The sequence below is a fragment of the Calonectris borealis genome, chromosome Z (genome assembly GCF_964195595.1).
Source record: "Calonectris borealis chromosome Z, bCalBor7.hap1.2, whole genome shotgun sequence".
Lineage (NCBI taxonomy): Eukaryota > Metazoa > Chordata > Aves > Procellariiformes > Procellariidae > Calonectris > Calonectris borealis.
Genome location: NC_134352.1, coordinates 85,265,116 through 85,292,551, shown reverse-complemented (window position 1 = coordinate 85,292,551; position 27,436 = coordinate 85,265,116). Strand labels below are relative to the sequence as shown.

Here is a 27,436-nt window from a genome sequence, read left to right as displayed (position 1 = left end):
ATTTGGATTCCCCCTGCACAAAAGCTCCTCTAGTATATGAGATACATCTCCCATCACACACCCTAATCAAAAATCTTGGGAATTCAATTATTGGGATACTGTCCCTCAAAATGAAGTTCGGTCAGTAAGTTCAGCTTATATACCAGTAGCATGAATCACTTACAGTGATTTACAAGTGTAAAGGGGCATTAAAATAATACTGCCCAATTAAAACATTTCAGTTTACATTTCAGTATTTCAGGATAAAGTTTTATTTTAGTTTTCTAAGCTTTCTTGAAAAGCAATACTTTCCCCCCATATAAATATATTCCACTAGGAAAAAGTTCCTACATCTAGTAGCTCTAAGAATACACACTTATTTCATCTAAAAAATAAAGCTACGTATCAGTGGGGGGATGTGTGCTACCACAACAGCAGGCTGAGTTGGGACCCCGAGCACTACAGGTGGGACATGCCAAGGAGCAAAGGCACAGCAAGATTCTTCACCAACGCATCTCCTGGCTTTCAGGTGCTTTTGTTTCTTTAGTTCAAATTAAAAAAACAATCACGCCCTTTTCAATGAACTACTAAATGGTGTAACAGCTTTTATCGACCTAATTAGTACCAACTTGTACATTTTCTCACCGACTCAGTACTGTGCATCTCACTTGTGCTACCCACAGTATTCATTAGTTCTGAAAATTAGCTATTTTAGTTCCATTATAAAGGTTATTTGTTAAACTAGAACACTAAGGGGTTTTTCCCCACTCTATATACACAGTATATTTAAGTTTATCTTTAATCAGCTGCTCATTAAAGAGTTGACAATAAAACTCAGTAACTGTATTTCATATCTTGCATTTATTCCTGGACGACATGTTCATCAGAACACCAATTCTCCAAATCCCCTTGATCCAAATGGGATGAAATGGCATTAACTAACGCTTAACGAGCACAGCGCAAGTACCCACCCTGCTCAGCCCACGCACGCTCGGCCAATGCCCAGGGGTAAGCCGTGCTTGGATTCACGAGGCAAAGACTGAGGAAGTCAGACGTTTGCACTACCTCAGGCCCTCTTTGAGCGCTAACCTCAAGCTCTGCCTTCCTCCTCATACTGAAGCGTTTCTGTTTCCAAAGCACAACACTTGCAGCCCCTCACTGCACGCACAACACAAGACCCTCTTCTGCGCCGGCTCCTCCGCTCCCGGGAACCAGACGCGGGCTCCAGCGACAAGGCTGATGCGTCACAGCACGGTACTGTCTGCCTCGCTCCTCCTCCTCGCTGGCGCCAGGCCTCCTCTTCTCCAGCCTGTCCACCCAACCTACCCACTTTTCTCAGTTTTCATGAGGAAATAGCTGTGGGAGTGGTGAGACATGAGGATACGGGGATGGCGAGACACTCGCCCCACTCTGCTTCCGTGGATGCGGAAAACTGCTCATCATGACAGTCCTTCGTGAACTGAACAGAGAGCTTTTTATGGCTACTCCCCATTTCTTTCAGCTCTAAATATTGTTTTTCTACCCTAAACTTTACAGCTTTTAAAAATGTGACTATTGAATGTAGGGTTCCAGTAGCAGCATCCACAATTTAGTGGTCAGACGTACAGCCACCTCTCTGCTCTTGATGTGTTGCTGCTTCTGTTCCCCTCCGAGTAACCTTCTGCAAAATCCCAATTGGCAATAAAAAATGAGATTCTATTCTCACAAGTCAAATGCCATCTGTTTGGGGTTTTCCCCTGCCCCCTTCATGCCTAACCACTTCAACATTTCATGCTACTCCTAGAAATCTCCTTTTATAAAACATCTTTTCTTACCAAAAGCAGCAAGTTTGCCCACTGGGGCCTCCCGAACAGAAGATTCTCTTGATTTAAGTCAATGATTTACACTGCAGCTTTTTTTGTTTTCTAATTGCCATTCCCACAAGTTTTTATTCCAATATGTGTATATAAATTCCTCAACTTCTTAGTCCGACACACCACTTTGTTGTTACTCACCATCAGAGGCCAGGAGGCCAGCGCTGCAGCCTGCTCCCCGCTGGGGTCCCTGGCACCGTCTGTCCTGAGCCCTGTTTATGGACTTGCCAAATAACGAGGGGCCACAAGTCACTCCCCAACCACAAAGTGCAGGGGCAAGTTTTAGCAATACAAAGCATTAGTGGCCATGGCAACCATAATGCAATGACCTTTTGGCTATTTTATTACAGCATCAATCAATATTTCTGCCTTGGGAGAAAAACTGGGGCAGTCCCACATTGGCCTAGAAGATGCATCCAAGAGTGGAATTTTTTTTTTTTTTTTCCATACTAAGATTAGAAATAGTTGTTATATAATGGGATGAGCCTTTAGCCACTAATGGAAAAAAAAATAATTTAAAAAATCACATTAAACTCTTAAACTTGCACCTATGTTAAAACCCAGAGCCTACCAAAGGTTGGGATAAGCACTTGTTTGCGTCAGAGTTTGTAAAATTACACAGCGCTCCGGGATTATTATGGATCTTGTCAAAACTACTCCAGAGGCAGAGAGGAGGATTACGGCGGGGAATTGACTTCTCTGACTGATTTTAATGAAAAGTCAGATTTCCGAGACAACGTTCTAATAATGCTTCCACTTCTCCCTGCAGCCTGGAGCGCCTCTGCCTTTCTCCCCCCTCGCTTGCCTGTTCCCAAGCTGGTATCAGGGCTCTGATGTGCCTTTTACTGCCGGAGCCGGTCCCCTCCCTCCCCGGCCCTTGCTGCAAGACATATGATTGCCAGCCCATAAATATGACTGCGCTGTGTCAGGCTGATCAAAGTGTCAGACTGTCACATCTGTCTGAAAAAAGCAGCAGTTTGCACTTGATCCATAACATATGTAGGACATAGAAATGCTTAACTATAAAATTACTCATCTTAAACACTGTAATAATCAGGCATGGCTGCTACAGATAGCCTGTTATTATACGTGTGTTTAAAATTCAGATAAGGAATGTCTTGTTATTACTTTTACAAACCCACAGGGCATCACGGTTTCCCCAAGCAACATTAACCAACCCACTACTGGAACGACACGGTTCTACAGCGGGACTCCCCTCCTCCTAGGAGGATAGTTACACCGGGGTCACTGTCGTTTAACCCGGGAGAGAAACGCCTCAACGTGAAGCGTAGCGTTCTCCCACTTTCCCCAGTGCCTTTTAATCACTACTGTTTCTATCATATGTATGTTTACACATAGATTTGCACAGATCCGTGAACCTTTATGATGATTGTTGTGGGGGGTTTTTTTGGCGTTTGGGGGTTTTCCTGGTGGTTTTTTTTTTTTCCTCCCCGAGATCACAGCAAAATGTCATAGCGGCAATCTCACAATTCCATGGTGCATTTTGGGAAACCATCGTCAGGTCGCTAATGAAGCCTCATGCCTTCCTCTCAGGGTGAATTGGGAGATAATCTGACAACATTGGGAGAAGAGCTTTTATTCAAATTCACAAGTATGCTATCACAGACAGCGCAAAGAAAAGGCTACCTCACTTTGAGGATAACTATCCTCAGGTTTTGTTATTTTCCTCCTTTAAGTAAGTGCATTGTCGAATTTGTTTTGGGGCACAGATTGCAAGAACACAGTCTTTGGGCTTAATTTGGTGGTCGACACGATTTGCAAGCGCAGCACCAGCAAGCCAGCGCCAGGCTGCCCCGCAGGCTTTGCCACAATTAGGGCTCTCTCCCCGCTCCGCATTGCTTCACCTCCTCTCTCCTAACACATCTACTTTGCCTTCTTGTTACCGGGTACATAATGAGCCATTACTTCCCACAAGAAGCCTCGGAGCATGCCGCAAGGAGCCAGCGCCTGCTTGCACACTGGGGAGCTTCAGCTCCACTTTGCCTGCCCTCCCCGGCGTCTCCGGGCACACGCACGGACCCCGAGCCGTGCCCCGTGCCTTGGAGAGCGCAAGCTTGCTACTCCACTGAACGTAAGGAAAAGAAGTTTAAACTGCTGGTATGTTCCCCATGCACAGTGAAACAAGAAGTCCATTATCACAGAATGCAAAAAAAAAAAAGCCTACATTTCTTCTTCCTTGGGGTCTGGAAGGAAAGAGAAACCTGGTGATGGCTCTGCCCAGTGCCACCAGTGCCACCGTGGGACGGGAATCCCAGGGTCAGGTCACCCCAACAACGATGAGAGTTTAATGAGGCTCTCCCCTACCCCCTTAGGAGCCTGCAGCATTTTGACCAGAGCAGAGTTATTTTATAACTGATCTAAGGACAATTTTACCAAAAATCAGCGTTAGTGCAGCTAGAAGCTTGTTTTCAACAATATTTTCTTATAAAATCACTATCAAAAACCACAAAGCATCACCTACCAAAATAATTGAGGCACAAGTTCAAAGTCCCTAATGAAATTATTTGTAAAAGATTACCTCTCCAGGAAGCATGTATGGCAATCCTGCTGAAATAAGGTGACCAGGTTTCACCACTATTCACCTCCGTTTCTCAAGTTAAGCAGTAAATAAGCAAACAAACAAAAACTCCAAACACAACAACTCCTGTTGCTTCATCTCCTTTTTGTTGGGCTTCACGCAGAAAATGCTGCTTCCTTACATCGCTCTCTGCCTGCTTGGAAGTCAGGGGTGAACTCCAAAGGTAGTCAGGATTTGTAGGACATACCATGCTAACGATCACTGGCTCGTTCATAAGGCGCCGCTGGAAGAGCGGATGAGCTCTCCCATACTCGCAGCCTCCGAGCAGCCCGGGTTTGTGTTATGCTGGCAGATAAGACACGGCAGAAAAAAACCTCATACCCTCTGAGAAACAGACTTTATAAGATCAATTTTACATCTCATTGCCTACTACACCTCTACACTTTGGACGCATTCATCTCAGCAGTGCCAAATTACTCAGCACTTAATAAAAATTGTAAACTACTTTTAAAAAATAAAACAAACACACACTGAACATATTGAGAAGTAGTTTTGCCCTCAAAGCCATCACTGAAGTAAGACATACCTTACACTGAAGGCCTGTACTGGATTTCCCACTTTGAAATACTCTCCTTTGAAAACGTCCTGTTATTTGTACTACAGGGTGACTCAAAGCTTTAACCGTGAATCGGAAACATTGGCGCTAGGCGCTGCACACAGAGGGGGAAAAAAACGTTCATCCCAAAGACAAGCAGTGGGGGTGGCATATAGGGAAACGCTGCTGCTCTGGTGCTCAGAGGGACCTACACGGAGGCTAAGCGTTTATTTCGGATTTACCACCAGAAAGAGTTCTTTGCTTTCACAACATGGCTACAGGCTTCTTTTAAACCAGCTGTCATGGTAATTCATGAGCTTTTGCATCTCCTGGGTCAGTCAGGAGCTATGAGAAGTCAACCAGTATTCTCTCCTCCTTCTGCATCACCTGTTTTATTAGCAATACGCAGTGCTTCGAGCAGCAAGGGTGGTACAAAGATGTTCTACCAGCCACAACATCAGAGCAACATCGTATGGTCAAGTCTGTGCAGGTTCCAACCACCCAGTAAATTCCAGGTCTCTTGTCCCTTTATGATGACAACATCAAGTAGCAAATTAAATCCTACTCTCAGGACTTAAATCATTCCACTATCTCCACCCGAGTCCTACCGAGTGATGCACGCCACCACGCCACTGCTGTTACTAGTTTATATGTGCATAACAGAAAGGTCTCCCTTTTAGTTTCGCACTTTTAAAGTACGTAGAAAGGACTGAACATTTATTTTTGTCACTAAAGATATAACTCCCAACTTTTGTAAAGGACATTTTTTAGTCAGAAAGTATCATTTTTACACAACCGCTTAATCATGAAGATAGATGCACTTCAAAAATATTGCTCTCAAGAAGCATCGATATAAAGGCTTCCTTTGTTGACAGTACTTTTTGGTTTGCAGCACAGAAAATACAGTCAGTAAACAAATTGCTACCTGTGGCAGCTCTGTTCTAACTTTGCATTTTCTTTTTAGATACTGAAAACATCATCCTTTTGCCAGGCTTCCGCCTAAAAATTCCTTCCATTCCTTTAAAGTCTCCTTTGCCCAACTCCAAGAATTTTTTTCAACTTTCAAACAATGAACCAGAAGCATCTTGCCAGGGCAAAGCAAGCCCGTATCCAGAGGATTCTTCTTGCCCTAATAAGCACAGGCTATTGAAACACTTCCTATTTAGCTGGTACATACAAGAATTACCCCGAGGAAAAGGAAATGCAGAAAAATGTGCCTTTGCTCCATTGTTTGAGAAAAGCTTGAAAGAGCGATGCGCAGACCCACCATCAGCTCCCATGCAGTCCCTCCTCTGCCGGTTATCACCCTGGAGAGCAAGGAGAGTCCCACACCAACGTGAAAATTTGGAGAAGCAGCCTGGACACCGGCTGCATTCCGGCGGCGTGGTGCAGAGCAAGCTCTCTGCTGTGAATCGTACTCCTCCCGCACCGAGGGGGACAGGCTTCTGCCTGCCCCTGCTGCTGAAGCACCCCCCGACAGCTTAACTCGGATTTTTAGCCCACACCATCGGCTCAGCCTGGAGGGTCGTCCTCGGGTCCACGCTCCAGAACAGAAGTTTTAGGCTGTAGGACCATTGAAGTGCAACAGCAATCGCTATGTCATTTCTGCCATAAAGTTAAGCAATCCACAGAAACAGCTTTAACTAGGTCCTCTTGGAAATAAATTGTTTCTCACCACGTACCCTTTTCTGGCCTCTTGTTATTGTCCTCCTGATATTCATGGGTTTACTGGCTGGTTTTAATCATAATAAAATGAAACCCTGTTGAAAGGATAGCTGTGAACTTGGGACTGCCAGGCTACGGAGTGCTCAGTCCCGCCTGACATAATTTTTATTTGCCTAAAAGTTCTTTGGTGTAATGCCTCCCTCAGTAAGCAGAGCCCATCCCACAGCGCAGAAGGGAAACTCATTGTTTGAAAAGTACTTAACGAACAAGCTCGGAGGCTGAACCCAATTCCAGAAGCTGCATCCATAAACAATAAAGGATGAAGACATAAAAGTGTTAAAGTTCAGGCTACAAATTCAGAGGGTTAAAGGAAACATTTCAAACAGAGATGGAAAGAAGATGAAAATAATTTTTTAAAAATTTCTTTTCCATAAAAGAATTTGGCCAAATTGCTGGTCGCTTCCAATAGTACAGAAACATTTCCTCTGAATCTCAGAAACTAGCAAGAGTAAAGGCAGATTGCAATGGAAATAAATTCATTTCAGTCAGCTGTGGATGCTGCCACTACTGGTTTTTATAAAATAAAAAAATTTCATGTTTGATCACAGTGTAACATGCCAATGGAAAAAAAAAAAAAAATCTACACTCACCAAGCAAAACAGCTACTCATTAGCTCTGGTCCAAATTTAAAGAAACAGCTTCTGGAAACAAGAATTTGAAAGAGGGCTTCATTTTCTTTTCTGCTCTCTCTCAAAATCAATTATTTCTAGTCTTACCAACTGTGGAAAAAGCTGAAACAAGTACATCTCCAATTCCAAAGCCAGACAACACGTAAAAAGCATTCAGCCAGATTTCATATTTTACAGCCGATTTCATAGCTTCTTGCTGTCCACCAACGATTGCTCCATGTCCGAGGAAGCTCCACGGGAGGAGGTACATGCTACTCGCAACAGGTAAACCTACATTTTGCGCTGAGATTCCAAGAGAGCTGCAAACTTTCTTGGCTGATTGGACGCTCCTGGAAGCATCCTAAATATTTCAAACGTTTCAAATATTTGCCTTCTAAATATCTAAAAATGTGATAGGGCACACACCTTCCATTCACTAATTTCAGGACTCTGTATACGCACGCTATCTGGATAAAGCGAGGCAAAAGAAACAGTTAAGCATTATGTCCCTATTCTGCCTCCCAAAAATAGCTAAAATATTCTGCCTTCCACAATTCGGTTCAGAAACGCAGATCAAACCTGTCAAACAGATCTTGCTAGAGAGCAGACTGGAAGTTGTGATTATTCTTCTTTACTCAACAAGTCCATGTCCTTAATATCTTTTTTAAATCCCTAGTTAATTTAGATCGAGCCAAACACATTATTTTCCAAATGTGTGGAATATTCATTTCTGACTTCAGATCTTGGATGCCAGACACCAGCCCAGGTGAGCTTTTAGGACTGAATTATAAACTCATGAAAATAGACTTTATAATGGAAATGCTGACAGACTCTCAGCTTCAGCTACACTAGTGGGAACCACTGTAATAAAATGAATGCAATCACTCACCTCGTTTTACCAGATTTTATTGCTGTAGAGAAAATTAAGAAACTTAACATCTTGCTCTCCGCTAAATTGCTTTTTCTTCCCCAGACTTTTTGGTGTGCCCTTTGTGATACCACTTACTTGTAAACATCCTCATTTTTGTCTGTGTATTAAAACACATGCATTTAGAGGCTTACATTAGGATTTTTCTCTCTATAGTGTTTAACTTCCTATCTGGCCACTTTATTCTGAATCTTATTCAAATTAAAGCAGGGCTATTATGCAAGGCACAAAAGTTCAATTTGAGTAAAATCTGGGCAGGATTTTCTTTTTTGCATGAAAACAACAGCATAATAAATGCTAATCATTATAATCTTTTCAAAGTGAAAGCTTTTCAAGAGTATTTTTACATTTACGAATATAAAACATGCTTCCAATTTACATTCTAAAGGATTGCATAGAATCTGAGATTAGAGACGGAAGAGACCTATATGTCATCCCTTCAATCCCCTGTCAGTGCTGGATTGTATCATCTGCTGGTAAATATGGAATAAGAAGGTTTAAGAATTATACATTTTCGCTTGTAAACCCGTAATCAACGCATATCAATCACCGCACACAGAGAAATTTGGAAACCTACTTTTCTGTACTGCTGCGCATCAATCAAGTCCCAAACTAGCACATACGTCAACTACTTCTCTTGGTCAGATATGGGCACCAACTAGGGTAGAGAAACCTGACCCCTTCTAATTAAATTGCTTGGATGATGTGTTTTATGAAACTTGAAGACTGACCCAGCTAATTTAAATCTCTCTCCCCCGTAGTGACACAGTGGCATCACAACTGACCTATTTCTCATTTGCCCAACAGAGGTCATCAAGGACAAATGACAGGGTTGTAAACAGCTTTCCTCATCTTATTAAACATCTCTTCAGAAACGTGTATAGATTTCGAGTAAGCAAGGTCAAGAAACCATTAGAAAGGTTAAATTGGAAACAAGAGAGCATGCAAGGTGGTCACAAGATTGTTCCAAGTCAGAAAATTAAATTAACCTAAAGAAATCCCTGAAGGTGACTACATCTTCATTACTTTTATCAGAGACAAAAGTAAAATCAAGAAATAGGGGAAGATCTATTGAAAAAAAAAGATGCAAAGCACCAGCTACCTAGAAAGCCATGCCAGTTTTGAATTCCCCCCCACCTCCATCTGATCGTGTTTGTTCAATGTTTCGTGTTCACTTTTCACAAGCAATTGCTGCAGTTCTACCAGTACGGCTGTCAGCATAAAGCAAACAAATCCCATGGAGACACATTTTAAAATCTGCTGCATTTGTATTCATCCTCAAATGCATTGCACGCTCATTCAAAACAGCGATCAGAAGAATACTGCAGGCAAAATAGCACCGAGACATCTAAAGAATACGCTTACTCAGAACTTGGTCAGCTAAACTAGAAAGAGCAAGCCAAAACCACTCTGCAGGACCCACTTAAGCAAATGAAGTGGTATAGATGACTAAGCTGTCATCAGAAAATGTACTTTAGTACCTAAAATGATACTGCTGAGTATATCCCAGAGCTTTGCTGCTCTGGCTGACCCGGCTCTCTGAACACCTATGAGTTTATGCTCCTTGAGATAACCAAAATTCACAGAACCACCCACTTTTCCAGGCACGCAAGGAAACATCTGACAGGCTCCAATGTGCTCTACAGTCACTTTCATTAAAAATGCGTAAAAACGGGTCCCACCCTAAGCTCTTGCAAACTGGCATTTTTGGCTGGACGGTGTCGCAGTTTCACAGGAAGGATAACGGAGAGATTCTCCTGAAGAATGGATGGCACGGGTTTACACCCCTCCAAACTCAAATCTCCCCTTTCATTTGCAAGGCCTTCAACAAAATAAACATGGCTACTTCTTCCTCTAATGATGCTATAAACAAAAACCATCATTCCACCTACGCCCAAGTGCGTGCTATTTTAAGTACAGAAGGTAGTTTCCAGCTCTGGAGCCCAGTAAAGGAAGGAGATGAATTGCAGACACGTTCCTCCTCAGCCGGCGTTGGCATTCAGCATGCCAGCTCCTACAAATCTCACTCTTTGGTATTTAATTCTCCCCATTCCCTGTAAATGACACTTAGGATCCAATTCACCATTATAAATGCTATTCCGAGAGCCAGATCCCTTAACATTCAGGATACGCAGGGTGAGCAATTTAAGTCTAGGTTCGCTGTGAACTCCAGGTATTACATCCAACTACCCCAAACTACAGGACACCAAGCTTGAAATGTAAATATCAAATTATGCTGAACCGCTCATGGTTAAGAAAATAACACATTTCAGCAAGCGTAGCCAAAGCATTTCCAGAGAAATAGCTCTTTGTTCTTCTATAATCTTATAAGATAAACACAGCTATAAAACTACTCATTTTTACTAGCTTGACACTACAGGCTTTTTTCAGGAAAAAAGTCCTGATTGTTTATTCTATATTAGACATGCATGCAAGATGTCTACATTTTAACCCCTCTAAGTAATAACTGCACTACATATTGCTGGGAAGAACAGTTTCAAGAATCTCCCTATAACATATATTGTTAAAGTATATACAAATACGCTTCACTTCTTTCCTGCCATAAGACATTAATGACACTGCTGTTGGATAAATGCATATAACCTGGACAACCAACTAAGCAACAAAAACAGTAAGATATTTGGGAAGATGAAGTATATGTCAGTTTAATCAAATTTATGTCGTCCAGAAAAAGTAAGAGTAAGGAGGAGGGATCTGAGCAAGAGGTTCAACAGATTTTTAACATGTGTTAGATTGCGATTAAAGAAATTATGATCCCTCTATTCTTCATGGTCGTAAGTAGAAGGATTAGATCAGATTCCTTAATCCTAGATGTAGGTTGGACATCAGAAAATTTGTTAAGTGTACTGAAACAAAGGCAGGCTACGTAAGGCTCATTACGAGCATTGTAATACCTGGAGCACCGTACAGAAGGACAAGTGCAGCTCCTCCAGCTTTTGGTGCCCGTCACCATCTCGACGGAGGGCCTGATCCTGCCTGCGTGGACAAGGCATGCTGGGACGACGCGCCGTGCAATAAGTATCAAGGGGAGAAAGGCAGATGAATGTCTCCCTCCCACCGAGCTAAGAAATGAGAGAGGCACCTGGCTCCTGCGTGCTGTCAGGGCTGAGCAGACATGCACAGGATGGAGCAACCAGACACCAAGGAAACGCAGGGGTCAAAACCGCCGTACCTTTTAATTGCCTCCACGGTCAGACAGCAAATGAGCAGGAATTTCAGGGCAGCAAATTTAAATGTCAGCATCTAAATAGGAGCGAGCCTTCCTTTTTTCTTTATTGCTTTTTTTCTCTATTCTTTTTTTATTTTCCCCAGTTGTAAAGTTAGGGTAAGTATTGCTTCAGATAGCACTATTTCTGTTTCTGCAAAAGATTCTGTAGCAATAGGCTGACAAACACATCTGAAGCACTTGTATACCACACCGAGAAAGGCTCACAGGAAACCCAGGAGGACTTCAACCTCTGCGAATTCAGGCATGAGAATTGCTACTTCCAGAGAACAGAAAAAGATCCTAAAGAAGAGAAATTTTAAACGATAATTTTTAAATAGAAAAATGGTTTGAGCTCCCCAGCCCTGCTCGGACCCAGCAGCAGCCCAGCCTGCCCTGCCAGCCGGGAGCAGGAGACCGGCCTCGGGCAGGGGATTTGTTCACAGCAGCAAAGGAAAATGCTCCTAAATGAAAACCACCTTCAACAGACTGAACTTGAAGCTGCCAGTGCCGGGAACTAAATGCAGGTAGGTCCTTCTTCGTTCAAATGACTGCCACTGGGAGATGGACTGAGGGAGGAGAAGAGGAGATACTAAAAAAAGCAGCAAAGAGTAAAAAGGCTTTCAGCACATCTCAGACAAGCAACAGGGCCTGGGAAGGCGAGAATCACAAAGGCTTTTTCTCATTAAAATTACTGCATCAGTTATCACCTGTTCTGTCACAGCAGCCTCAGGAACACGAGCAACTTGAAAGGTACTTTTATATCAGGAAAAAATCCAAAAAAGTTAATTTATACCCCAAAAGAAATTCGATGTCAAGCAGTTGTTTCCAGGCTTAGACCATTATACCCCAACAGTACCTTTGTCCTGCACGATAGAGGACAAAGCCATGACGCTAAGAAAACTGAGGATTAATTTCCAGAAAAAACATCCTGATGGATCTATTAGACAGTAGGACACAGTCCCATGGGATACTGTAGGAGTCTTATCACTTAGGGCTTGTAAAACCAGAATAGGGCGATGATCAGCAAACACGGTGTGGGAACGATCCTTTCCTGGAAGGTAAACTGGCCAGATGATCTACAGGCCAACAACCATCTCCAGTGCCTGTGATCTATTGCACCCCATTATTTTAATTCACTGAAACTGCATGGCCTCACTAACCAATGCTGCCCCTTTTTCAATCCAATCTCCTCAAGTTCAGTCTAAGTAAATCTCTGCCAGGCACTAAAAACGAAAGCAAAACCTTTTTCCTAAATGAAATTTGCTAATTAAAGCCACGTTTCTATGCAGCACAAGGATAGGAAGAGCAGGAATTGCAGTGGCATGCATTCCCGCTGAGCATTTCTCAACAGCCCAATACTAGAAGGGAACACAGTGCAGAAAAGACAGCATTTCTGTTGTCACTTCCCACCCAAAAGGAGAACTGCAGGTCTCAAACACTTTATAACTCTGGAATGTCACTCTCCTCCAGGTTGATAAACTCATGAAATTGAAAATGATGAAAGAATCAGTGTGTTGACACAAATTTCATAATTTTAGCTACTGATTTTCAAACTTCCATTTGTATGAGCAAAATAATTTCTGGCTCACTGATGTCTGTTTAAAAAAATTAGAAAAGTTCCATTTTTATCCTAGCTATTTAAGGTGTCGCAAGTACCAGCAATCTTGCCACTGAGCATGAAAATATGGGATTGAAAAAGGCAGGCAGTCCCCTGGCAGGGCTGCTACCATCAGTGCTTTACTGCCCTTCGCTGTGCTGCAGGAGCTTGCAGAAGAGCAGCCAACAAAAACAGCGTCACACCAGGAACAGGAATAAAGGCACATCCACACCGTGCAGTCAAGAGACACCAAGCACGACGAACAGGAGTACTGAACAACAGCCTCAGTCTTGGAAGAGGCCACATACAATACAGAATAAAAAACTTGCTTCTGTCCAAAGATATCTGCTGCTTCAATTATAAAAGGTAAGAGACACAGGTGGCGGGCAAGAGAACAAGTAGCAAGACAATACTCTGCAGCAGCAGGAGTATCGCTTCAGAGCGCTCGCTTCAGCATTGTCTCCACATTCGTATGTCTTACTGCAAAGGAGGGTGTTAAGGAAGGACTGCAGCACATGGGTAGACACAAGATACACGCAGTTACAATTTAAGCTTGTAGAAGCAACAGCACTGTAGATGTCCAGCCATCTCCTTGGGGGCACCTTCCCAGCAGAGCTCTAATCCCTGGCTACAGGGCATCCCAGCGGCACAGCTCGTGGGGAGGAACTGCCCAAGCCAAGAGAAGATGATAGCACTAAGCAACTGGAGGGGCAAAACAGGATGAAATGTGGTGTCCTGGTACAGGGAAAGACATTTAGGACAGGCAGTCAAAAGCACAAGCTCGCTTCATACCGCCCCTTTGCTCTGCTGAGAGTGGAAGACAAGCACATGAAACAGTAAATCTGGCTGAAAGCATCTGTTACCCAGCACCGGGTTTCTGCTCAGTCCTCAGAGGGGAGGAGAGGGGAACACGGAGCAGAGCCTTGATGGTTATGAATCCAGAAGCACCTTTGCTGGAGTGACAGAATGGGAGCCAGCACCTGGGTGTGCCTCCACCCACTGCCTCAGGGGTCCCAGAGGACTTGCAGCATTAATGCAGATGAACAGATAGCTTTTTATTTTTGTGTTAAATATCGAGTTAATTATTCCTCCTCCTGACAGAAAGCGTACCCAAGAGCAACGCGCATGGATACACATCAAGAGATGTGTGACGGGAGCAGTCCTCGGGAGTCTGCTGCTCCCAAGTCACTCACTACAGTAATTTTAAAGTCAACAACAAAAGTAAAATTAAAAGCCGATGAAAGTGTTTCTGCTAATTATTGTGTTGTGTTCAAGCACTTGAACGTAAGGTAGAATATTAAAGACACGTATCTTCAGACATGGCCTACTTCTTCACTCGCTGTTTTAAAACCTGTGGAACATTACAGTGAAGTTATGTACAGAAAGTTGAAACAGAGAATTGAATGAAGGCCAGAACTGTGTGTTAATTGAACACCGCAGGGGCTGTCACAGACATGCTTCTCTTTGCCCTCGTGTCCAAGGGACATCCAAGTCGCTGGATTCTTAAGATATTTGAAGAGACTTTACTTCTAATATTTTTTTTATAGCAAAATAAAATACCTGTTTAAGTAACTGTAGTGTTTTTGTTACCTTGAAATATTTAAGTAGCATGTTTAAAGTGAAGGTTAAGCAAAATATCTGATGAGTTGTACTGTATCTAGACTATACTATACCTAAATAATAACCAATATATAATGCTCAGCCTTCTCTACTTGTTGCCATTTGGGCCCGCTTTCTACCTGATTCTTCACCCAACAGGCTTTGATAACTGGCCCCAGATACTCCAAAGCTTCTTTATTCCTACCTGTTCAGAACGAAGAATTTGATATTTTCAGTGATGGGCAGAAGTTGGCTGCCACGTTTCTCTTGGCACTAGAAGTCAGTAGATACGTATCATGAAAAGCTGCTAATTCTTTTCAAAACAACTTAACGCTTAGTGGTAACTGTGATTACGAAGAACAGCCAGTCACCAAAAGGAGCCAGTTACTTATTCCTGAGTTTTCACAGGAGTGGATATTCAAGATACAAGTGTTCCGATATTCAATGGTCAATTAAGTATCGAAGTAATACAAGCCGGAGTATCTTGCCTTCTTCCGTAAGTTAAAGTTACTCCCAAGGAAGTAAAACCATCACCTACAGCTCTTGTGTCCTGCAGTGAGAGATCCCATCACAGCTTCCCAGGGCAAAGCGGAACGCCCTGCGGCAGCTCTCTATAGGAGGCACCTAGAAGAGCCACTGAAGTTCCACAAGGCTAAAGGTAGGACAAATGTATAGAGGCATTAAGGATGTAACTCAGCCTGTTGCACACAAGTGGCCATACAGAACAGAAACCTTTCCCATAGCTTTTCACCTTATATAGTCAAAGCAATAGCCAAGAACAATGTTGAAAATTACCATTTAAAGGAAAAAAAAAATCACATCAAAAGGACAACTACCTTACTAGATAATAAACCTTTATTTAGGGTTTTTTGGTTGCCTATCTCCCTGCACCCCCATTTACATCAGAGAAAGTAGGTGCATCTTATGCACAAGACAGCAGAAAAAAATTGGGACCAAAACAGAGTGGCATGTAAAGAGTCAAATATTTACCTGATTTCCTGATCTTTCCTTTCACATTTCCTATCTGTTTTTAAATACAAATGTGCTAATGAGCTTTAACAGCACGACAGAGCATACATTTGTGCATGAGTGATGCATGTGGATCTTTCAAATACAACAAAGGAACATTAAGCAGCGATAGCACAGAGTGAGCACTCGGGAATCGTCCGTTCCATTAAGCAAAAAAACCTATTAAGCACTATAGGTCATCAAGTGATGTAAAAAGCAGTCCCACAGGCATATACTAATATGGCATGTAGCAAAAAGAAGAGAGAAAAAAAGAAAATCTAAATCAGCTAGCTAGTTCTTAAACACCAAACTTAACCAGTTCCTGATAGAGTCCCAAGTGGTGCTTCCATGCGCTAGTACACTGTGTGCCATATGTATTTATATAAAATAGAAACATAAAAAGGCATACTGGAGAAAAACCTGTTGGCCAAAAGTTCATTAACGGCCATCTGTTTTGTTGAATTCACTGTCAAGGGGTGATACTTTTAATCTAAGTTTTCCAGCTATAATGTCTGTTCTACAGAATTAAGACTTGCTTTTTTTAGTTATTTTGCCATTTATCAAGAAAATCAATTTTTGGAGCTCCAAAATGAGTTTGGGAGGGAAGTGGCGTTTGTTTTAGTTTTGTTCACTACTTTTATTACAGGTTATGAATTCACATTAAATAGCCCAAAATCTCCTGTGATTAGGAATCAAAAAAGGTAGGAATAAAAAAAGATTAAGTCAGTGTTGGCTAATTTTAGCTGTTATAAATCAAGTTATACCTCCCAAACAATTAATTTCTAAAAGTAATTTTCTTCCTCTATATAAAAGGGAAATGACTATCATAGATCGAGGGAATGAGAAATACGCAACACTTTAGACTACATTTTGTTTACTCTGTCCAATACAGTATTTCCTAAATCTTGGTATAGCAGGTTTCCTGTGTTTATCCCATAGTTTCTTACAAGTGATACCTCCTTCTGTCACTTCAAATGATTTAATTTTATCCTTAGTTCATTAAAATCCAAAAATACCGATAGGCAATAGTATCTAACATTACAGTTCAAAATTTCTTAGCCATCCTGTGTGCACTTAAATAGATCTTTTAGAATTATCAGTGGATTTACAATTTTCTAAAAATAATTTAGTGTTGCAGCTTCATTGTTTTCCTAAATGGGGATCAAAATTTCTTCACACCTGCAAGATTTTAACCTTGGGTTCAACAGCTGTCCTAGCAACTGAAGCCTGGCAGTGCTGTTACAGGAACAGCAATACAGCACAAGGCGCAATCACAATAAATACGGGGCTGTAATTTTTAAGCCCAGTTACCTCGTCTCTTTGGAAGCTGCTGGTGTTCTGTCTAGACAAGTACACAGCAAAGTTTTGATTCTTCCCAGCACAACTATAAAACACTACTTGGATTTTTTTATTTTTCTAATACTGAGGAAGCAACCTGATGAAACACCGCGGCATGAGCGGCAGTCTCGCGTTCAAAGCTGAGGGACACACTGATGGTGTCAAACGCGACCTAAAAATATTTTTTAAATCACTTAAAGCTCTTGAAGAAATAAGTTGCTGCTTGGCTGACATTTTTTTGGGAGCATATGGGCCAAGTTTTAGCTGAAGGAGAAATATGACAAGTGTTTTTTGTTTATTCCGTGGTACTTGCTCAACATATACAGTTTAGTCACAGAATAAATGTGGTTGCAACGGCAATTTCCAAAGTCCCCTCTTTTTTCTTCCTTGGATGTTAACCTCCAGAACAACACTTCTCCCCAAACCCAGAAAGTTCCTTCTGCAATAAAGGAGAAGTCTAGTGAGGCTACACATAAGGTGCCATCTCGTGACACCCGCCGTAACACCGCGTGAAGAGTCTTTCAGGAGCTCAAAGGGCAGCACTGACCAGCTGCACATCTCCACTGGCTTCATCAGGCACGAAGTATTTTCAACTTCTTCGACAAAGCGTCTCTCAACTATTCTTATTCTTAATGGTCTCTTCAGCCTACAACAAACTTACACATTACATTTGAAACGCTGAAGGCGTGTATTCTGCTTAGGTTCAAGCAAGATTAAACTTCCCCATAGCCCTTCCAGGGACACTCCACGTTTGCTTTTTATCATCTTTAAACAGCAGAATGGAGTCCACTTTGTTATCTTACCAAAGGGACACCAGCTAGGTCGGGTTTTGTTGGGTGGGTTTTTTTCCTCCCTCCAAAGTAACCTCTGATTTCAGGCAGGTCTGAATCAGTGGCAATATACAAGTGCAAGGAACATAATCCTGAAAGTCTGTATGGGTTAAGGAAGACCAATTTCTTGGGAAAAAAAAAAAAACTAATTCAAAGGCACTTAAATGTACAAATGCTACACTCGTGACTCAAGAATTTAGAACCATAGAATCACAGGATGGTTTGGGTTGGAAGGAACCTTTAAAGGTCATCCAGTCCAACACCCCCACACAGAGAGCGGAAACATATTTGTTAACACACAGCCCACACTGGCGACTGATAGAATACTCAGGTGAATTATATGGATATACACTGTTCCTATAGTCTCTAGACATCTGCTACTGGTGATTACAAAAGCCACGACATTGGTCTAAATGCATCTACAGCTGTGATGTAGCTTATCTGTTATTTGATTCATTTTTTTTTTACAAGAAAAAAGTTATTCTAAATAATTTTCAGCATAAATCATTGTCTGGTTATAAATCATCACGACCACACACAAAAAATTCCAATCTCATCACGTCAAAGAGCTGCTCTTCACCAAGGGGCTAGATGCTGAAGTATAGGAATTTCCTTATAAAGCAACCTTGGATTCTGCTTTTTATCATCCTCTGAAAGACCAACGGTTCAGATTAACAGTAAAGCCAGAACCTTTGAAGGACTGATCCTGCAGCAGTCTATAAATAGAGACATAAGACAGGGTAGTGTGGTTTCCATCTGAAATTCTACTAATTACTACAAATACCAATAATCAGTAGCCTGTTAAATTGGGAGTTTTAATAAGATGCTGGAGAAGGAAGCAGCTCTTGGTTTCTCTCCAGTGCTCGCATTTCCATGTCAGCCTGGAACACTTTTACAGCTGGAGCATGTCAGGGCCATAAGGACCCCTGAGAAGTTCTTAGAAACGGTGTATTTTCCTGTACATGGCAGGCTTCATGCATAAAATTCTCAACTGATTAAAAACAGTTTTCATTTGCTACATTTTCTTTATTGAAAGCACTTTAAGTCATGAAAGTGTAAGGGGAAGGGTTTTAAAAGGGCAATATACTTTCAGTACCCCTGAGCAGTCTGTTCCACACGGAGTTGACTGTTACCTTTTAGCGGCGACTGCTTTATTGACTGTTAATGCTTTAAAAAGCGTGGTGAAATCACGTTCAGAGTCTTTACTGCGAGAAAGATATATGCCCCTTATGCATACCAGTGGTTCGGCAATTTTCACCTCCAAACACATAAATGTTGATGTATACTATGTTGCCAAACAGCGCGGTAAGTACTTAAAATGCTGTGAACAGACCTATAGTTTAAAAGTGACACTACCCAAGATTAGATTGTAATTCAGTGAATGAATCTCTTCCTAAAACCTGCCTGAAATATTAAAGCTCGTGATCCTTCCTTTAAAATCTTGCAAGAATGAAATCTTGCACAGAAATGGGAGACTAAGTGAAATGAGGATATGTACTGTTGACATGAACACAATCTTCCACTCATCAGGACAGTGCAATCACACATACCATCATCATCTCCCTTGGATGAGAGCATCAGGCTGTCCAGAAAGAGTCTGCTTAGCAGCGATACCTCGTACATCGTACAAAGGATCAGAAGGATTCCGTTTTCAAGTGTTCTAATACTAAACACAGCTATCCTATCCCAGTCCGCATCTCATAAAAGGAGGCTTTTCTGAACATGGGAAGTTTATCTGCTTTGCCAAGCAATGATTAACACAACATACTGGAGTGCGAGACCTTCATTTCTACTCTTGCCCTCTTTCCCTTACTCTGTCACATTTCCGTCTGCCAGTGCCTTAAGTCAATGATGTTCTGCCAATGTTACACAGTGACTCCCTCAAAAACAAAAACACCCACAAAAATTCTGCTTGCTCAGGAATACGTGTCCTTCAGAGAGCAAAATACCATTTCTGCTTGAAGAACTTGTTGCCAATTTTAGATGCCATACACCTTACATTCCTCCTTATAATATGAACCATTTTCATACAATCAGAAAAAAAAAAAAATCAGAATCACAAAGGTCAGAAGGCCCCTGCAGAGATTGTCCAAGTCCAGCGGCCTGCAGAAAGCAGGGGCAGCTACCAGCACGTTGTGTTGGGTTGTGTCCAACTGGGTCTTGAATATCTCCAAGATGGAGACTCCACAGCATGCCTGGGCAACCCATTTCACTGTGCGATCACCCTTACAGGAAAAATACTTATGTTTAAACAAATTTCCAGTACTTTGGTTTGTGTGCATTGCCTCTTGTCCTTTTTGCTGCCTTTCCAATTAAGAAATCTTTATCATTCTTCCGGTTTCAGCCAAATTGTTCTTGAACAGAGTAAGTCCTGTCCTCCCCCTTCAAACTTCCCACCATCACTGCGGGGACATGAGATCAGGACCTGCCATGCAAAGCACAGTTCTTCCTATGAAAAGCTCAAAATTACAGAGCTGGGCACAGCACAACAGGGAACACTCACATATGTGCATTCACTTAAAAAGAATAATTGGAGTGATTTTATTAGTTAGTGGTTGCCAACAACCAAGATCAAGGCCAAGTAACAGCTTGAACTGGCAAAAAGCCCTACTTGGCATAGTGCAGCTCTGCAGGCTCCCTCCGAGGGTGGCTTGATAACAGAATGACCGATTTCTTTGCATCTGTGGGGCTCTCCATCACTTTGGGGAGGAATCATAGCACAGGAGTACATACACTGCTGAGGATGTGAGGTTAAATGACCAGAGATTCAGAGAGAAAAGTGGCAGGGAGGAGGCAGATTGGAAGAGAGCCGAGACTCTTATTACCTGTTTTAATTGGGTACCATGAGAAAACATACCTTTTCTAGCTGGTAGAGAAGGGTTTGGAGAAGGGAAAGTGATCTTCGGTTTTAGGGACCTTAAGACTGGAAAAGGCACCAAGTTTGTGAGGGACACCAGAGAGACCAGCTGAGAAGAGAGCTGCCTGGACTCCCTCCCAGTATAACTGGTGAGAGTTTAGGAAGACACAGGATAGCAAAAGGTTGTAGAGCCCCTGGACTGAACTGGATTGAACTTCAGTTTTATTTCACATCCCCGTATTGTTCAAGATGTGGCAGGACAGCAAGACTAGGTAGTGCACAGCCTGGATGCCCAGAGACCTGGAGAAAAGCGCGTCTCCCCCGACAGGCTGCGTCAGCGTAGCCAGCTAAGACCGAAAGCTTCGATACAGCCTGCCTTTTAACTTTTCCTTAACGTAAACACAAGCTGCTCCTTCACATAACCAATGCACCTGAACAAACTTGTAGCTCACCTATACACTAAAGGCTACAAGTGTCAATCTTCTCCGGAGCATAAAAGAATATTTTATCCTCCTTTCCCAAGGTTACTAAGTTAGCACCTGTGGATGGCTGCTCAACCCTTGTCAAGGCAAGGCAACCAGGGCATTCTTGAATAGGTCTAAGTTAGAGCAATCAGCAATACACAGTAGCTCCATCTAGACAGAAACATGCGGAAAGAATAAAAAAAGCATCCCCTTAGAATTGGCAAAATTCTTAAATAATGATCATAAAGAAAATTATTTTGAACTCTAGCACATTCTAATTGGTACTAGTTACCAAGTGATTTGGAGTTTCTTCGTGCCTTTTATTTGAGGGATTTCCAAATATTTTTTTCCCCAGTAATTAGATGATTAAGGACTCGCTACATCCTTCTACAGACTGACGAAGAGGCAAAAAGACCTCTTTAAAACTTCAGACAAACATCTTCTACAAAGGTATTTGTTAAGTCAGTGAGAAGCCGTAAGTGTTCTCAGATGCCTGGTAACAAACGTCTGTTCCTTCTGCCCTATCCCTACACAAGTGCTTTAAAGGAAATACAAAGAGGCTGCCAATTCAGTAACCTGCACAATGAGTTCTTGTCTAGGAAAAAGTTCCTAAACCATAAAAATTCGTACATTCAGTGCCCTACTGAAGTTTGGCGCTTTTTTTGTGATCTTCAATTCATCAGAAAAGCCGTTAATTTCCAGCTTCAGAGGTTCATCTATTTTGAAGACAATAAATATGCAGCAAATAACTCACAGCAACAAAGAGGTGATTAGACATATTTAAAGAAGAATAATACCTTGTCAGAAATTAAAATTACTGTCGCAGAAGTGTCATATCTAGCTTTATTTCTTTTGAAGAGGACGAAAAAAAGAAAAGCCACAGTACATTTTTTGCTCTTATTTTTAAAAAAAAGCAGCTTCTCAGAAACAGTATTTCCAGCAATCCAAAAGGTAGGAATGTTTCTGCCTACCTGCTACCATGACCTTAGCTGTCCGACTGATGATAGCTCCAATGCCTTCTAGAGATGCTTCACACTGGTAGAGACCTTCATCTGGCTTATGGTGCCTGGAGTGGACTATGTTTTGTATCAAGAGTGATCCGTTGGCCAGCTGCTGCCTCCTTTCATCTACTGCCAGGTTTAAGAAGGCTGCATCTTTCTTCCATTTAATAACTGGGGCTCCTAGATCTGATTCTGCTATGCAGTTTAACAGCACGTTGCTTCCACGCATGGTGACAGCATCTGAAGGCTCAGTCAAGAACCTCAATGATGTGAAAGTCTTAATCTGTGAACCTGAAACAGCAAAACCATAAGAGACACAGAGTAAATATTGGTTATGCATTTCTATGGAGGAAGAAACATACTATATTAGATACAGAAACTCAATATAGGGAACCCCCAGAGGCACCATAGATACGGCTGGCAAATCTTATAAGAAATTAAGCCGTATTTCTCTGCAAATTGTTAACACAAAAAAAACAAGCATAAATTATATTTTTGTCCCATCACTACAAAACCAATATTTGTAGATAAATAGATCTTTTATATGTAAAACATGGAAATAAAGCAAAGCTAAAAATCTGTACAACTATATACAGTTCAGTTGGAGATTAGCATAAAACCACCATACCTCTTGAGGTTTATCCGGAGAATTTAATTGCTTACAGGACCTACTTTGGCCGCATGCACCAAGATGCATTTCAGTGTGACAAGCACAAAAATAGCATTGAGCCTCGCTTTGTTTGCTGTTAGCAAACAAGTGGGAGGAAAGCACGCAAGAGTGCAGCCTGCCCATCTATCAGAAACGGTGCCAAAACCTCAAACCTGGTGGATCTTCTTCCACCTCACCAGAAGAATGTTCTCCTCACTACCAACTAGTCTGGCCACTGCTCTCCAGTTGGCAGCAAGAGAAAAACCACACCAGCGCGTCCTTTGTATAGAGAAGAGGCAGGGGAGGTGTTGAGAGTGCCGGCTCTGCAAGCTGCGCACCACCCCTGCCGCGGCACTGGAGACCTGGGATTTCCACCTGCTGCAAGAGCAGAGGCCAAGTTCTTACATGTCACTTCAGTAACAGGACACCAGTCAACTTTGTGTAGTTAGGAGATAAATCAGGCTGTAAAGGCAGAGTGAGATGCTCTCAGAGCAGAGCTATGATATGAGGTCTGCTAAAGAGTAGAGAAATCATTAAAAATGCTTAAGAACATGTGGATGCAGTTACATCAAAGGGCACAACTCAAACCAACATTAAGCGGTCCCTTTTCTCTACTGCATCAAGCACTTTCTAATTATTATTACAAATGGGCAAAGCGCACACAACTTGTACTTTTAGACAACACAGTCTCCTCAAGTCTCAAGTGACTATACATGAGTGAGAAATTATCAGAGTAGTTTCTACTAGATCGTAAGAAAATGAAAGTTTCTGACACATCACTGGCTTGCCTATCCCACCCTGCCCGGCATCTCTGACTGCTTCCAGGTGTAGATACAGCCCTCTGGTTCCCAGACAGACAGGCTGCTCCCCAACCTCCACCAGACTCCAGGCCAGCGATAGCGCTGCCCTTCTGCGCTCCAGTGCATGGGGAACGGCGTTTTGGAACAGCTGCATATGAATGCAAAAATGGCTTTTTTCTTCATCATCAAATAAATCCTTTTACCTCATTAAAGCAAATGAAAACAAAAGCTTATGCGATAAAAAGGTTCAAAAAGCCTTTTAGTCCTAAGAAAAAGATTAATTATTTCTATTTTATACCTCAAACCAAAGCTTTCTATGAAAATATGTATAACAAAGCATAAACAGCCACTTGGCATTTTCTTTATAGAAATTAATTTTTTTGTCAAGTACTTGGTTCCACCCATACACTAATTGAAGTAGCTAGGTACCAGATTTTCCTTCAAAGCATATAAACACAAAACTTGTGGCTTCAAAAAATTAATAAAATTTAGCAATGGAGAAAGCAAGAGCTAGAAGCCTCAACTTGTAGAGTATTTCAGGCACAATAACAATAGCACCATAAGAACTTAGAATAAAATGTATTGTCTAATAACATCAAGACGAGTAGTCAACTCCCGATTTGTTTTTCACCCGTCTTCATGCTTTGATTTCAGTTACTGGAGGAAGCACATCAGAATTAGGCCCAAAAGCTGCAGGCTGGCACAGGGCACTTTTGCCATAGAACATGGGTAATAGTATAGAGATATATTTACAATGCATGAAAGTAGTTATTTTAAAGACATGTGTTCCTTTCCCTTCTGCCAAAGGCAACTGTGTTCTATTTGTAAATCACAGCTTCTTGTTGGACATTTTATTTATGTCACCACCACTTATAACACAGTTGAACACAGCTGTTTATGACAGCATGTTAATGATTTTATGTGGCTATTATCACAAGTAAATAATCCATTTCTGCAGGAGAAATGGGGTTATGACAGCTTCCAGTGCAGCAAATGCAGAAGTTACAGAAGTTAAACAAAGATTAACTTTCTTTTCATGCAATTACCCTTGCAGTTCAGTTGCAATTTCAGCTATTCACATCCTTTGCAAAAGGCATATTTAACTTAAATTGCTTTACTACAAGGAACCTAACAGCTTGAATAACCTAGAAAGCTTTGTAAATGTGAGGAAAATTCAAATCTTCTTGGAAATACTATTCCTGGAGATAGAAGTAATGGTGACAACTTAAAAATGGAAGAAAACGACCATGTATTTTCAGAAGAGATTACTTGGAAGGATAAGAATCCAATAGCCACATTTTTGTAGTACGTAGGTGCTGAAGGAGAGAGATAGAAAAGTATTTGAAAATCCCACTCGTACCTACTTGTATAATTGAACTATTAGCTCAGTTTGGGAAGCCCAGCTGCAACGTTACACCTGAAGTCAGGGCAGCCTGGACAGCTTTCTCAATAACATGTCATCTTATTGCACCCTTGACTTCAACAAATTTTTCTCCCTAATTTTTCCCACAAGCAGCAAACACTAAACCTGATTCCTCTAGACCAGGTTATCAGAAGGAATACACTACATCTAATACATAAACATACACCTGAAAAAAAATTGCAAGTAATTTCACAATATAACCCAGGATAAACAAACTCAGCCTTTGCTGAATTAAGGGAGAGACAAATCCCAGACTTGATCAGACCAGACCATAACACACCTCCATGCCTTCCTTCTATATGCATAAAACTAAGGACTGTCACCTGACAAAGCAAAAGATCCACATATCAAATAAAGGAAAATTTTCAACTTTCCTTGCAATAAGAAACCAAACTCTGCTAGCACGGTTTATGAAAGGCACATTGAACACGCTCTGACCGGGCTGATGGAAATTTCAGCTGCTGTAGAGGACAAGTAGCCCTAAGATACAACCCATTTTCTAGAAGACTACTTAGAAAACTACTTCAACGCAGTTTGCCTGAAAAAAATGCTTACTTACAGCTTCTTATTATTGGGGGGTTCTTCTCAGGGGGAAGAATTTCTCAGTGAAGATTTCTGTATTCATTTTATGTTCACCAAACAGTGCATGCTTTTGCGTACACATATACACACACCCCAAAACAAAACTGAGCCTATGAAAGAATTCCTAAGACACTGTACAAAACATAAGTGAGTGCAATTTCTCCAGCAACTTTCCTTAATGGTACATGTAATTTGAGGCCGAAGTCAGACTTCAAAAGCGTTTCCCTGGATCCCTTTATCTCCAACATAGCATCTATCCATCCTGTTTAAAATGTCAGGATTGCAGTTCATGCTCAAGCCTCAGCCAAACACCACCCATGCTACTGCTACCCCAGGGTAAGCCAACTGAGAAAGTGTGCCAGCACAGCCCATACTTACGCTGCTCCTATAGATCCTTTGGGTCTCTACTGCCTAAAATCCCCCTGCTCCAAGAACAGGATCAAAACAGAGCAAGCTCCAGCTTATGGAGGTCCTTCCTCCCGAGGCGCTCGCAGCAGCGTGCTTTCTCCTTCCATGTTCTCCAAAAGCAGGAGCTGTGTCTCCAAAACACTCAGTGCCTCCACCCCTGCGTAGTGGAAATCCAGGGTGAAACTCCCAGTCACAACCGAGGAGGCAGGAGCACCCTTTCAGTCTCCAGCCTGAGCCTCAGGCTTGCAAAGCGGAGCCCAGACAGCTAGCCGTCCCTCCAGCTACCTATTGCACAGCCTTTTAATAGCTGGAAACGTGAAGATGATGAAAAAGTTCTTTAATATCTCTCCTAGTCCTTGGGCAGCTCTTTGCCATTGTACGTCACAGTAAGCGTCTCATAGCTGGAACGGCTGCAACTGTAAGCTGCTTTGCCATTTTCATAAGCAGGGTAGGGGACTCATTTTAAAACAGAGATGCTAAACCTACAGTTTAATCCTTATTGCAATAGCTCAACTGAAACGAAAGGCAAGGAGAGAAGAAAAAAGAAGGTAGCCAGGCAGGAGAAATAAGAGATGAAGAGGTCTTCTAAAACTTGCTGTAAGACACACTTGTGTTTTCTGTTTCCAAGTTTTTGCTTTCCCTTTACTTGGCTTTTTTGCTAATGCCCTTAATTTTTCACCTGCACTTACTTGCAATCCCTCAGAGCTCCAAGACATTGGATAGCTAAAAAAGGCTATGGTTATTAATGGTCACCAAGTGGAGAATGCACTTGTTCACATTTATGTTGAGCCCTGGTTTGAGGTTCCCCAGTATGGTTTGCAAAAACCAACCTACACCCATAGCGGTTAACATTTTCTTCTATCACCCACATCACAGCAAGGACATCCTTGCAGCTGCCTCGGGACACCTTCCCTGGGACTTGCTTCCAGGCTCTGTGCCTCTCAGAGGCTTTAAAAGTCAGAACAAGAGAGGGAAGTGCTGTTATAGCCGTTTCATCTGTTGCAGTAAATACATTCACCTTTCATATGCATGCTCACAGCTGTCATTGAAGGTTCAGCACCCTCATATTTGAAGAAAATAGACTTAAAGAAAATTAAGAGTCCTGCAAACCGGAGACTGCTGAAACCGATGGGTCCGGGATGCCTTAGTGCTTCCTTTTCCCTCTGACTACAGTGTGCATAGAACAACTACGAGCACAGATTTATGAGATCTATGGCTTAACCACAAACTTGAATGGAAACATTGTAAAGATTAAATACCTCCTACACAAAGCCAGCGTGTCAGCTATTCCAAGCACATCCATGTCATCAAACGAGCCTGTAGCACTGCTTGGGGATGTGAAGCTCTGAGGTCAAGGACAGCACCCTTGGCAACAGCCCACACGTCCCTTAGCCAAATAAAGGAGAAAACTTGAAACTAGAAGA

General features: G+C 42.0%; 1 protein-coding gene across 1 annotated transcript in view; it reads right to left on the bottom strand.

The window, feature by feature from the left end:
• LOC142075313 (netrin receptor DCC-like) overlaps window positions 1-27,436 on the bottom strand; it is a 566,343-nt gene that overhangs the window by 333,227 nt on the left and 205,680 nt on the right. Inside the window, exon 2 of the mRNA XM_075136492.1 lies at window positions 22,121-22,441. Coding sequence (XP_074992593.1) covers window positions 22,121-22,441 — 321 coding nt within the window. The remainder of the gene's footprint in view (window positions 1-22,120; window positions 22,442-27,436) is intronic.